General features: G+C 41.0%; 2 protein-coding genes across 2 annotated transcripts in view; both read left to right on the plus strand.

Moving 5' to 3' along the window:
- LOC115157001 (translation initiation factor eIF-2B subunit gamma-like) overlaps positions 1-1,489 on the plus strand; it is a 47,207-nt gene extending 45,718 nt beyond the window's left edge. Inside the window, exon 12 of the mRNA XM_029704833.1 lies at positions 1,298-1,489. Coding sequence (XP_029560693.1) covers positions 1,298-1,350 — 53 coding nt within the window. The 3' untranslated portion in view covers positions 1,351-1,489. The remainder of the gene's footprint in view (positions 1-1,297) is intronic.
- Positions 1,490-9,026: 7,537 nt separating this feature from the next.
- Positions 9,027-14,337, plus strand: part of ptch2 (patched 2) — a 29,824-nt gene continuing 24,513 nt past the window's right edge. The window contains exons 1-2 of the mRNA XM_029704835.1: positions 9,027-9,662; positions 11,544-11,736. Of these exons, the coding sequence (XP_029560695.1) occupies positions 9,516-9,662; positions 11,544-11,736 (340 nt within the window). The 5' untranslated portion in view covers positions 9,027-9,515. The remainder of the gene's footprint in view (positions 9,663-11,543; positions 11,737-14,337) is intronic.

Consider the following 14,337-nt stretch of genomic DNA (forward strand, 5'->3'; position numbering starts at 1 on the left):
TGAATACTTATGTAAATTAGATTTCAGGTTTTTTTTGTAATACATTTGCAAAAATGTCTAAAAACCTGTTTTTGCTTTGCCATTATGGGGTATTGTGTGTAGATTGATAAGGGGGGAAACAATTTAATACATTTTAGAATAAGGCTGTAACGTAACAAAATGTGGAAGAAGTAAAGGGGTCTGAATACTTTCCGAATGCACTGTAGATACCATTGACTTGCATTGGGAATTGTTTTACAAATGCTAAAAAGTTATCATTTCAAACAGTGGCCGACTGCATATACGATAAGGAAACCAATATGTAATTTGGGTAAACTATCCCCTTCCCCCCCATGTATTCAATGTTTTTTCAATGTATAGCAGGAACAGCATTATCTAATGGTCAGACCCTGGTAATGCCAGGATGTAGGATGGGTAATGAACCTATTAACAAAGACAGTATTGGTATTTATTACCAGGGGGAAAAAATCTCACCAAATTCACTGAGAACAAATTAAATAGGATGAAGAAACATTACTCTGAGCCTCGGCTCCATACTACTTTTCAGACCTAGAGAACTGTTGGGATTTCATTAGCGTGGGGTGTGGGAGTCCGTGGGTGGCTTTTGACTTTCTTTGGATTCCTCATGACTTACTCGCTGTTAAAATAAAAACGTTTGGTCCAAATCAGATGTTGGGTACTATATTTATTGAATATTATATAAATCCTATAAATTAAAATTGCCAATTTGGGTGCCATCAGTTAAATGATATTTCAACAAAATAATGTTGCAGGAAGGCTATTATTATAATTAGTTTGATACTGCCATTTTCTCCCAACTTCTTGTCTCCCAACTTCTTGTCTCCTCGCTGCAACTCCCCAACGGGCTCGGGAGAGGCGAAGGTCAAGTAATGCGTTCTCCGAAACATAACCCGCCAAACCGCACTCCTTAACACCCGCCCTCTTAATCCGGAAGCAAGCTGCACCAATGTGTGGAAACACTGTTCAACTAATGACCGAAGTCAGCCTGCAGGCGCCCGGCCCGCCACAAGGAGTCGCTAGAGCACGATGAGCCAAGTAAACCCCCCCCACAGCCGAACCCTCTTTTAACCCGGCTTATATTTCTTACTACAGAAACAATTTCAGAACAATCTGAGATGGTGGGTGTCCTGGCTTGAGTAAATGACATTGAACAACCCGAAACCAATTAGCTAGTCTATTGCTACACCTGCTGAATACCAGGTTCTACAGAAGGACAAGGGGTCATAATCTTCTATCTTAAATGTCTAATTGTGAGTGCTTTCTTCTCACTCTGTAGCGGAAAGGACTAACGAGGTGATTGTTGGAACTGACCAGCTGATGGAGATCTAGACCAGGGGGAGACTGACCGAACGACCAGTCCTACACATTGCTGACAGATCCAACAGAAACCACAGCAGTGAGGCAAACTAACTGACCACCAGGCAGTGATGGTCCATTGTCTAAATAAAGCAACTTTGTTTATCCCTAGGCTCAGTTTCAGTGGTGTTCTTTGTCTGAATCTTGTCTGTTGTTTCTGGGTGATTCTATAAAGTTTTGTTAGGTGTTTGTTCAGTCAGTGTGTTCTCATCTATACATGCATTCCTCCACACAACTATTCAGCCTAGGAGTCTGTGTGTTCGTGCTGTGTGGTGCAGCAGAGGACCAGAGAAGCACAATGGGGGTTAAGTTTATTTGTACACAAAAATTGTGGGCCGGACCACCCAGTGAGATCTCATCAAGTAACACACAATCCCTCCCACTTTCACAAACTGATAGAAACATAAGAGTTGCTCTCTTTGTTTTTAATTTTCCTTCTTACTCTTTGCTGTCAATGATTTATTGCATTCCTTTGCCAGCTCATTTCTTAAATTACAGGTCTGAAGTTCCTTATTGAGGAACGACAGATCTCCAGGAAGATGCTCTGTCTTCATCGTGTGATTTAGTGGCCTGCTTTATAGTGTGTCTGTGACCAATAGAAGTCATTTAGTGTCATTGGGAGAGTAGTTATGTCTCTTGTCTTTTCTCATCTTTCCTCTTTTGATTTTGTCATTGGTGACGCTAGAATAATTACTTAACTTTCAACTCACTGTTGCTTTTTCATTTTGTCATCTAGAAAATGGATTCAAGTCCCGAAATAAAAGTTATTGTAAACTTTATTTCTGTCCTAATCGAAACTGCCAACCACAATCTTAAAGACCCCTGTTTTGTGGCCATTTAAAGACATAAATAAATGGTTATTCATAAAATAAAGATCAAAAGTGCCATACAAAAATATTATAATTATCACAAAACATTTTTTGATTATTTTTCTTCCTGCTTTAAACTTTAACCCTTTGAGCAGCCTCTGACCTGAGCATCAAGTCAAGTTTATGAGATCTGGCATGGGTTGTTTTGGAAAGCCAGGTTTGTATATTTATACAGCAGCCTACTCTGAGTCCCTGTGGCTGTGCTGGTTTGGTTAGGGGCTATCCAGCGCTGTGTTCAGCGTCAGTCCCCACCCCTCTGGGCCAAATGTGACAGATGCTTGTGTTTTCCAGGGTTCGGGATCAGATGTCATCCAACATATCATATATCGGCTGTCTCTGGGTAGATCTGGGTTAGTCTGCAGGCCCAGGCTGAGTTAGTCTCCATAGGGCTATTTGTTCCTATGATATAACAGGCCCTACCACCATGGACAGACTATGAAGGGTGAAATTGATCAGAGTGTTCATTCAACAGAATTGGGGGACTTTTTTGAAGTGATGAAATCAAATGTCCATGTTATATGTTTACTAGATCTACCGCTGTAATTGTTTGTTGATTCCCTCTGTCCACACCTCTCCGTACCTCTGTGTCAGCTCAGCTGCATAGTGTGAACATTGGCAGGCTCTCTCATCCAAATGAAGATGCTAATGTTAACAAGCAGGCAGTGGTTCAATGTGCCTTTTGGCAGTTACTGTAAGTAGTGTAAGTGCAGTGGTACTTGCGAAGCCCATGGTGGCATAAATCATGAATACATGATATAGACAGTGATATAAATACTGCCCAGGAGCTGGTCCAAGAGACTGTATCCCAAATGGAACCCTATTCCCTATTTAGTAGTGCATTGGGGACGCAACTACCGCCAGCTCTGGTGGAGCAGTACCCTGCCCTGGCTTACTGGGTGGTGGTCACACTGACCACTGATGGCATGGAACTGCCTTCCATCTCATAATGTGCAAATTAACAGCAAACCTGGTTAAAAAAACAATGTGAGGCAACACCTTACGGCACAATGCCTCTCCCCCATGTGACCTACTTTTTGTGTGTATGTATTGACATGTGTAACTGAAAGCTGCATACTCACACACGCACACTACATGTTAATGTTTTTAAATGTGCTTTATGTAAATTGTAAAGTCTGTTGTCTGTGATGTATTTTTTGATATGAGTAGTTGTCGCCATTGGCATCGGCTAATGAGGATCCTAATAAAATACAATAAAACCAAATGGCAGCTAGGGGAGAGAAGTTTCAGGGCTTGGAGCAAAAGAGGCCGTCACCCGCTCTGCTCAAAGGGAGGAGTGTGTGGTGGGGTGGAGTTTGGGACTTTGAGGGTGGGTGCAAGGTAGGTGGGTGGTTTTGGGGCTGGAGGGCTGAGCGTGTTGGAGGGTGAGAGACTGGTTAGGCCACCCAAGTGGCAAAAACCTGCGTGTTTGTTGCTGACCCCTTCACATTAACAGAACACTTCCTCCGTTTGTCTTCTGTGTTCTTGAGGCATAAACCAATTTCCTCCCTTTTTGCTGCACTATCATTTAAGACACTGCTGCGTCCCCCATGCCTCCCTCCAGCCCCACGCCCACTGCCAACACACACACACACACACACACACACAGTATCTTTAAGCAACTCAACAGAAAGAACACTTGCATATGCTACTTTTACAAAGGCTGTGTGTGGAGGAAGTAAGAGATTCATGTAGGGGATAATAAACTATAGGAACATGTGAGGCACACTTATTCAGATATCTCAGTAGTACCCCACCGTGGCTTTCAACTAGCTATTAAACAAAGCAGTAGGTTTGATCATTATCAACACCACAGTGCACAGCTTTTGTCACCAGCTAATGTCTTCAATTGAGTCAGACAGACAGCTAGTCTGGATCATTCTCTGTTTTTGTAAATTACTATTTTTATTTAGTGCTACCAGATCAAATGCATTCCCCAGTGTGATATGTTGTTTTCTTTTATGGATGAAAGGTTTTCTGAGTTACTTAACTGTTACTGTCTGGTGATATATGATATATGTTCTTTGCTTAAATGTACCAGCCCTGAACTTTGGTCAGTGTTACTAGCCAGCTACCACCCGGTACTCAACCCTGTACCTTAGAGACTGCTGCCCTATGTACAGTCATTGAACACTGGTCACTTTAATGTTAACATACTGTTTTCCCACTTCATACACTGAGTGTACAAAACATTAAGAAAACTTTCCTAATATTGAGTCCTCAGAACAGCCTCAATTCATCGGGGCATGGACTCTACAAGGTGTCGAAAGCGTTCCAATGGGATACTTGCCCATGTTGACTCCTATGCTTCCAACAGTAATGTCAAGTTGGTTGGATGTCCTTTGGGTGGTGGACCATTCTTGATACACACAGGAAACTTTTGAGCATGAAAAACCCAGCAGCGTTGCAGTTCTTGTCACAAACCGGTGCACCTGGCACCTACTACCAAACCCCGTTCAAAGGCACTCAAATCTTTTGTCTTGCCCATTCATCCTCTGAATGGCACACATACACAATCCATGTCTCAAAGCTTAAAAATCCTTCTTTAACCTGTCTCCTCACCTTCGGCCACACTGATTGAAGTGGATTTAACAAGTGACAATAAGGGATCATAGCTTTCACCTGGTCAGTCTGTCATGGAAAATATCAGCTGTTCTTAATATTTTATACACTCAGTGTACTGTATTCTATTGTACTAAATGTATGTAGTTCTGTCCTTGAGCTGTTCTTATCTATTGATGTTCTGTATAATGTCATTCTGTATTATGTTTCATGTTTCGTGTGGAGGCCAGAAAGAGTAGCTGCTTTTGTAACAGCTAATGGGGATCCTAATCAAATACCAATACCAAGGCTCACGCTATATAACTACTGCTGTACACACCTTTTCTATTCCTATACTGTCCATAAGGGTCTATAGACACCCTCATATACATATATATTCATATTCCGGACTCTTGACATTGCTTGTCCTGATATTTCTTAACTATTTTCTTAAAATGTTGGGAATTTGTGTGTATTGTTAGGTATTACTGCACTCTTGGAGCTAGAAACACAAGCATTTTGTCTGCGATAACATCTGCAAAATATGTACGCGGCCAATAAAACTTTAATTGATTAATGTGTCAATGGATCATGGTACAAAGATATGTCACAGTGCACTGACAACACATGTCAAAGCATTTGATCTATAGTCTGTTCTCCTTGCTTTCTCTCAGTTCAACCCACCTCACAATATAGTCACATAATGGTTCTCAGATGCATAAGTGATACATTGATGAGAGCCCCATAAACAAGCAAACGTCTGATTTTGCCTTAGTTGCCACATGCTAAAGTTTGACAGTACCTTTGTTAGAGAAACACAAACAAAGATGGACAGAAAAGTGTTCTTTCTTTTTCTTTAAGGAAACCATTCACTACAATGACAAAGGGGGAAAGAAATACATTATCATAATGAATCTTATCTCTGGCTGTGTGGCAGGTTTCTTCTTTTATAGACTGACAGAACCCTTACAATGCTGATCTGTACATGTCATTCTGTTACAATGCACTTTTTGGCTTACGAATATTTAAGAAAGCCCTTTGTAAACATTCATTAAACCTGCACTCACAGAATATTGGTTTAGTTTGTCTTTTTGTTGCTCCAAACAGTAGGCCAACAGTAGAACCATGACTTAAGAGCAAATGGTAGAAGTGAACATTACTTAAAATAAGATGATTTAAGAGTAAATAGGTCCCTCCATGGATTAAACATATGTATACTTGTGTTGTGTGCTTATTACTGTGTATAAATATACTACTGTATATACTACTGTTATTACTGTTATACTCTTATCACTTGTTGATTCAAATACATGATTGTCATATGTTTTTTGTTTTTGATTTAATCAAGCTAGAATTCCATTTAGTTAATAGTGATTGTAATAGATTATTGGTTCTGTTTAGACAAATATTGTTTTAAGGTGGACAATTTGTGTAATATATCTGATGCGTAAAGGAAAATAAGTTATCCTTATACCACGGCAACATTGTAATTACTTTGGCTACCAAAGTCCTGTATTCACACATACAGTAACAGCAATACATTTACACATAGCCCATCTGCCAACAGAAGTTACAATTAGTTACACTATTGTTAAGAAAATGTCAAATAATGTATCTCTATAAAGCTCTATAGCTTTAAAGTTACTTATTTTGTTGACTTTCAAATGATGTACCAAAAAGGCACAACATGTCAATTTATACTCTTATGGGGGGGTTTCACGGACACAGATTAAGCCTAGTCCTGGACTAAAAAGATAACTCAATGGAGAATCTTTGTTGAGGGACAGTTTCCCATACACAGATTAAAGAGATTCTCCGGTATAGTTTTTAGCCAGCAGTTCTATAAGTAGTGCTCATGAGCCAAAAGTGGTCCCCGGAAATTGCATAGTACGTCACATATGTGCAGATATGTGCACCCCATCATTACTCTCTCTCTCTCTCACTGTTGTTAGTGCATCTTGCTAGCTGTCACTCAAATGGCGAGGGGCTGAAACTCATTGTCTAGGACTCGTATTGCTAGGGGGTTGGCCCACTTGGGGGGAAATGTAGGGAAAATGTCACAGCACAGCTTCCAGAAAAACTATCATTTTCAAACTAGGGATCAAGTCTAATTAAAGTAAAATAGTCATTCTGCTCATAGATTATGCATGTATGAACTACACATTAACATATCCAGCCCAAAGTGGTAGGTTAAAAAGAAATGTAGTCGCCAAAGTTCCGGAACATGTCTTTAATCCTAATCCTGGAATAAAAACCTATTTTCAGGGAGAATTCCCATTGAGCATGCTTTTTATTCCAGGACTAGGCTTAATCTGTGTCCAGAAAATCAGCTCTTCTTAGGGTTTAAAACTTGAACTTCTCTGCATATACTATTTCTCAAAATTGTTTCCCACTTTGTATGTGCTAACTTCAACTGCAAATGATTTAACCCTGTTAGTTCATGTGAACTCTAACCTAGTAAAATGTGTGCCTGTCTCCATTGGGCCATATGAAAAAGAAATGCAAGCACGCCTAGGTTTACGATAAATAAACACATGGTCGACTGCAGCACAGCTCAGCTGTCATGTGATGCGTGAGTGTGAGAGTGGTTCTGTACTTTGCAATTGCACATACAGAACCAGGGCTATGCAGGCATGGCCAGGGCCAGAGAGAGAGCGGTTTATGTTGGGAGGCCTTGTGATGGCAGATATCTGGACAGCGCATGGTCATCTCTGGGGTTTATTTATCCAAGGCCTCTAGACCTTGGACCAGACCTCCCTCAGTTTGTTAGGCTTCAAGGGGCCACACAGGGCAATTCCTCACATTCCACATTAGCTCCAATTTCCAGCTGCCTTTTCCCCTCATCCAATTCAACAAATTGAGAAACTAGCTGATCATTAGTACCACCCCTGCCTGCCACCATGATATGAAATGAATATTGGGCTGAGTGTGTCCTTTCCCACTCATCTCTATCCACGCTCACACAGTATTCTAGACTAGGCACGTAGGTAAATTATATTGTTGCTATTGCACATATATGCTTCTCAAATATCAAACATTTGAAAAAAGTGAATGTAAATAAAATTCGCAGTCCAATTGTCATCTTGGAAGGGCTGGGTTGAAAGTGTTCTTGCTTCATGTTATCCACAAACTGAAATGTTTGCAGAAGTTGTATATCTCAGTCATGTAGGTGTGTGCTAATCTATTTAAATGTGAAGTCATTGCCTTCTCAGTTTTTGAACAATGTTCCAAGTGAAAGTATTATAGAGCTGTAGGAAAGTCTTCTTAATGGTTTCATAAAGTGGCAACTATTGCTGTTACACATCCAGAATGCAAGTAGCAAGTTTCTTTCATTTAGCAGTTTGTTGTCCAAGCTTGATACCATATTCATTTGTCGTTATTTCACTTTTTTTGTAATAAAGTGGTTATGAAGACAAGGGGATGGATTTCCAATACAGTAGAGCACAAATATGTATTTGATGCACAAAGCTATACTGTTTATTGTTTTTGTGTAGGCCTGCACCAAGCTGGTGTATACATGTCTATTGTTCACTCTATAATAAACGATATTGCCTTGAGACTCAGGTAAACAATGTTAGAATCAAGTACTTGACAATAGGCTGTGACAGAGAGGAAACAAATAACTACCTGGTTTAATGCCTTACACCAGGGCTAGTAGGCCTACAGCTGTCAATGTTAAAGACCCACACCACACACACTCATCACAGCTGTTTGGCAAACTGCACAGCACAGTGGAATTAAAAATGTGTCAGTAAGTCCTTAGCAATTAAGTATAAATAGACAAGACAACTACACAGATAATACAGTAACAAAGGGATTACATTGTTTAATGAAATAGTGAGATTGGTATAAATTAGTCCAATCAATGAGCAAAGTCAAGCAAATGAATGAACTTTGAAAGTGTGAATGATTAGCTACTTTAAAAGTAACCTTGATTGTAGCACAGTTAATAATACTGAGTTTGTTTATGAAGCTCTTGCCAGTGAATAAAGCTAGTTTAGTACACAATTTAGACTATTCAGTCTTTTCCCCCCTTTTATTTGTGTGAGAAACCACTCTGCATTCATTTATAATTTTGTTTATGTCAGACTGGATTAAATATAAAACTGTGTCTGTTGTATCAATATATGGCATGTGTGATTGCTTCTTATAACCGAGCTGAGGCAATTGGGAATGTGCAGAGCAGAGCCGGCAACAGTGTGCTGAGTTTATTGAAAGAGTTCCTCTCTCTGACGCCCCTTCGTTCTCCCCCCTCCCCTCGATTTGAAGGGCTGCCTGGGTGGTCTCCCTCTCTCTCCACTTTGGTGAGCTGTTGCTTAGCAGCTAATAATAGGAGATGTTTGCTAAGTAATTTGCCTCTTCCTTGGCCAATGAGAACCAGATCACTTTTCCACCAAACCACACTTTTCACGATTTGCAGAGGGGCTAGCTTCTCCAAATGTCACTGCTACGGGATCAGAGGCAGACTTAAATATCTGCTCGAGACTTTACTTCGAAACGTTGTTTTACAAGCTATCAGGACGGATGAAGACTCAAGGATCTATACGGATTTGGGCACATAATGTTGGGATGGAGTTGCAAGACTTTGGCTCAAGGAAAGACTAGTATATATTCTCCTAATTTTTACCCGGTGGATGCGCTAGTATTCTATCTTGGATTATTGTCGCTTTTGCTGAACTCGCACTGTTTCTCTCTTGCTTCGCTCTGTGCTTTGTTTTTCTTGTTTGGACTATGGCCTCGGATCCCAGAGTCCCAGGGGCCGGTGTTTTTGGAGATTTACCCCCAAGTTATACGCGTTCTCCGCCGCAAGTAAACTCAGATCTTCTCCGGAGACCCAGTTACTGCCACGCTGCTTTCGCATTAAAACAGATTTCTAAGGTGACAAAATGCTTTCAATGGAATATACTTTGCTGTTTCATTCATCTTCTCTGTGAATAAGTGCTATGTTTTGGTACTTCTGGAGAAACGGGTGTTATTACCACTCGAAACGAGGAATATGTTAGGGAGTTTTGTGTCCAAATGTGTTACAATGTGATATGCTGCCGTTTTGACATAATATTTCGATTTTACATTGTAACATTTACGAATCACTGGCACGCACAGATGTTAACCTTCGATCCCGATCCCACTATGAATGAAAATAACTCCATTAATTTTAGAAGCAATACAACTCATAATAGTTATTTCTACGTGTGTGGGATTTGTTCAATTCCATTAGTAAGAAGTTAGACTCAGGGACCCCGTTCTAGGCTAGTTTGTTTAAGGCTAGTTTGTTTGAAAATGCGGTGGGTCTTACAGGAATTCACTGATTAAGTTTTATCTGACAAAGCATCACTGGACCGCATGAACGGTTGGATATGTGTCAAAACTCCCAAGTGAAACCAAAACATCTGTCCAGTGTGTCTGTACTAGACCGGTGACATTGTTTTGTAAAGTTTGAATGGGTATAGTAGACGGTCTTCAGACAGTGTTTGAATTTTAAATGATAGGAGTAGGGCTTTTTGATATAGGAACTGCTTATTGTCAAATCCCTGCATAGCCTTTTAGAAGCTATGTGGCTTATTAAAGAAAGTATGGTATGCTACATAACTCCTGACTCAAATGTGTGCAATCTTGTAATCTTTCAACTTCCACTTAAAACTAGGAGTTGCGTTAGTGCCCAACAGCATTAGGTTTCATAGTTTTTACCAGGAGGTTGTTAGGGCAGCTGGCTGAGCATTTAAACATTCAATATAGGAAAAATGTTAGTCCTGGTCCAAATGCACAAAAGTGTTGTCAAATATATAGCCCCTAGTAGACCATAGATACTTATTCAACCTAATTGTTATTAGTGTATTATATATGTGTGTAATAGGCTACACCAGAACAGCATAGATTACTTGATATCCCATTTGACAAGTATGCCGTTTTTTTGTTGTTAAATCTGAACCCATGTAACCATGAAGTCTTGTGTTTTGACTCCATAGCAAACCCCCATGCCCCTGGTGATGAGTGGTAGACTCACCTGGCTTGTGCCAACTGTGAGGGCCCAATCTGAAGACTGGTCATTGCTTTACCCTCTTTGGTGTTGGGCCCTCAATTACCTACCATCAATGAGGGTGTCTTCTGACTGGTTATATTCTGATATTCACGTGGTATCTATATCTGACGTCAGTTCAGGTGATCCAATTCACATAGATATGATTTGCTTACAGGACAGTTGACATGAAGACATCACTCACGTATCTATCTAATACAGTAGATACTGTAATGTTGAACATGCTCTTAAGTATGCCACGCTATCACAGTCATACTCAGGTTATCTATTTTATTAGCATTCTCTGCCCTAGTAGGTCATTCTTAGTAATACTTGAAAGACCACTGTATTGATAGTTTATCTTACTTTTATAGATTTTTTTATGTAAGGCAAGTCAGTTGACAACAAATTCTTATTTACAATGACGGCCTACACCGGCCAAACCCGGACGACACTGGGCCAATTGTGCGCTGCCCTATGGGACTCCCTATCACGTCCGGTTGTGATACAACCTGGATTCGAACCAGGGTGTCTGTAGTGACGCCTCAAGCACTGAGATGCAGTGCCTTAGACCGCTGCGCCACTCGGGAGCAGTTAGATACAGTGTCGTCTTCCATTAGTGAATAGTTGTACTTGTCTATGCCATATCCATGCAGTCCATGTAGGGCAATATGTTGTTATTAATGTGTAATAACAATGTAATAAAAATGTTTTCTCTCTCCATGTTCCTCCTGTCTCTTTAGGGGAAGGCTGTGGGTCAGAAAGCCCCGTTGTGGATTCGGGCGCGGTTCCAGGCTCTTCTCTTTTCTTTGGGCTGTCACATCCAGCGACATTGTGGAAAAGTCCTTTTCATTGGACTGCTTGTGTTCGGTGCCTTGTCTGTGGGTTTGCGGGTCGCTGCCATTGAGACGGACATTGAGCAACTCTGGGTGGAAGGTGAGTCAGGCGTCCAGTTTCGGGGTATGGTTTGAGGTGTTGTCTGGGAAGGGGAGAGAGAGGGGTATTCTTCTTCCCAAATGAACTTGTTGTAGACGTTTTGCCATCCAGGCTACTGGAGAGGGGGACAATAAACTGTATGGGTGCTGTCTGACTGACTTGTTGCATCAGTATTTTTGCTCTAGTTTTTTGGGAGGTGCTGCTCTTTAGTTGTTATTCATGATTGGGTGGTGGATACAAAGAATTTGTAGTTTTTTCTTGAATTTGACCATAACTTAGTCATTTTTGTATTGAAAGTTATTTGAATGTATTCTAACCTCCGCACCTTTGTGTGTTGTTTGCTGATGACAAAGTTGCTTTGCAATGGGAATGGAGAGTAGTTCAAGAAATTCCAACTTTATTGCGTACAAGGAGCTAGTGTTGTTGTTCCTTGCACATGCAAGCCTTCTCTTGTTCTTCTCATCAGCCTTGTATTGTTTGCCATGGTGGTTCCATGTTCCATGTTTTATTTGAGGTCCTTTCTATGTGCAGGCTGGGTTATCTGTGCATATTCGGGCAGCTTTATTTGGTTTTCACACTGCCAAATTCCTTTTAAGCCCTCTAGGCTTTTGCCGCACTCCTGATCCCAAGAGCAGATGGGCTGTGTGAATCGTTAGCCATCTTTGAGGCGCTGACCCTCCCCCCTAGCTCTCTGTGTGGTCCTTAACTATTCTTGGATTCCATTCAACAATAAAGGCACCCCCTTTCCTACAAAAAATAAGTGAATACAGCTGAAGTTTACCCACCTGTTTTGCACACTCTAAAAAGAGTCACAACAGTTGTAGTACACTCTTAGAAAAAAAGGGTTCTGCGGCTGTCCCCATAGGAGAACCCTTTTTGGTTCCAGGTAGAACTCTTTTAGGTTCCATGTAGAACTCTTTGTGGATAGGGTTCTACATGGAACCCAAAAGGTTTCTACCTAGAACCTAACGGGTTCAACCTGGAACCACAAATGGTTCTTCATATGGTTCTCCTATGGAGACAGCAGAAGAACCCTTTTGGGTTCTAGATAGCACCCTTTTTTCTAAGAGTGTATAAACACTCCCTTTATTCCTTCCCAAAACTTTGGCTGGGAAGGGCTTAGATGTTGTCAATTAAATGCTTGTGGTCTGACACACTGTGTTTGAGTTTTGGTAAAATTGGTGAAGCCAAAGATTTTCAGATTTGACTCATTCACTTGTCAGATTGTAGTTGAGTGGAGTCTGACTCACAAACAAGATATGAAATTATCGCAGTGCAATTTGTCATAATCATAGTATTTTGTTCATGTACTGCTGTGTATTTCATACACATTAAAGAAGCTAACCGTTGGTCTTCTGAAAGGAGGTTGTTAGATAGGGTTTGTTGTGCCTAATCATGGAGTCATTCTGAGAGTGAAATACCCAAATGCTGAAAAGGAATGCTGTTCCTTTAAGAGGCAGTGCCCATGTTTCTAAAGTTTCTGCCTGTTGTTTCCCCAATAGCCCATTGACAAAGCTGCTCAGAGCTCAATGGAGAGTAAGTGGTTTGGTAACAAGGAGAGGTTGGTTCTCACACACGCACACACACAAACACACACACAGAGAGAGAAACACATGCACGCATCGCTCTCTCTCCCTCTCTCTCACTCACACTCGAACACATGCAAATGCAAACATAAACTCTTTCGCAAAACAGAGGAGATATATTTCCTAATAGGACAGAGAAGTGTATTGGTCTCTAAGAAAAGATGAGATGAGTGTCCAGACAGCATCATTTTCTATTAGTAGCAGTCAGAGCAGTATGTTTTAATTTTGAAGACAGGCATGTTTAAAGCTACTTTATAAATCAACAGCTTACGGTTGGGACTCAAACTTTCAAAATAACAGGTGTTGCAGACTTAGTATTTTCTCAATAGAGAACGTAAGTCTATGTGGTCTTCTTGTCAACACATGCAGAGTTGTATTCTGACCACATGAAGGATGAGGGTGCTGATATGAGGCCTCCTGGGCTCACACTTGGCCAGCTGGGAGTGCCTGGGAGCATATGCTTCCCATCATATATCCTCAGGCCATATCTGTCTCCCACCCCCACCCAAATGTCATGTTTGCCACCTAGCTAGGGTAAATGACCTGCTGTGTGTGATGTCAGACCACCAGGCTTTTCTAAATTGTTTCCTCTCGCCTACCCTAGCCTTACCCTACCTTACCCTAGCCTACCCTATACCCTACTCTACCTAGCCTACCCCATCCCAACCTAGCCTAGTTTGCCCTACCCTAGCCAAGGATAATGTGCTAACACTTGGGCCATAGGACTGTGGAAAAGAATGTTTTGGAGAGTATTTGTTTTCTCAACCTGATGCAAACGCTCCTGTACAGTGTGTCACTACAGCCTTAGCTGGGACTAGCTTGTCTGTTCTGAATGTTGATGGGATTCTGGTGGTAGTTCAACCAGTAGTTGGTGCCAGTCAGAAACATAGGGGAGAAGGTGTAGTAGTTAAAAACAAGGTACCTGTTGTGAAAGGTTCTGTATGTAGTTATGACCGATACTAGTTCAACTGTTCCGTCTCTAGGTGGGTAGACTCATTAGACTGGTTGGCTAATA

This window comes from Salmo trutta, chromosome 21, assembly GCF_901001165.1.
Source record: "Salmo trutta chromosome 21, fSalTru1.1, whole genome shotgun sequence".
In the NCBI taxonomy this organism is placed as follows: domain Eukaryota; kingdom Metazoa; phylum Chordata; class Actinopteri; order Salmoniformes; family Salmonidae; genus Salmo; species Salmo trutta.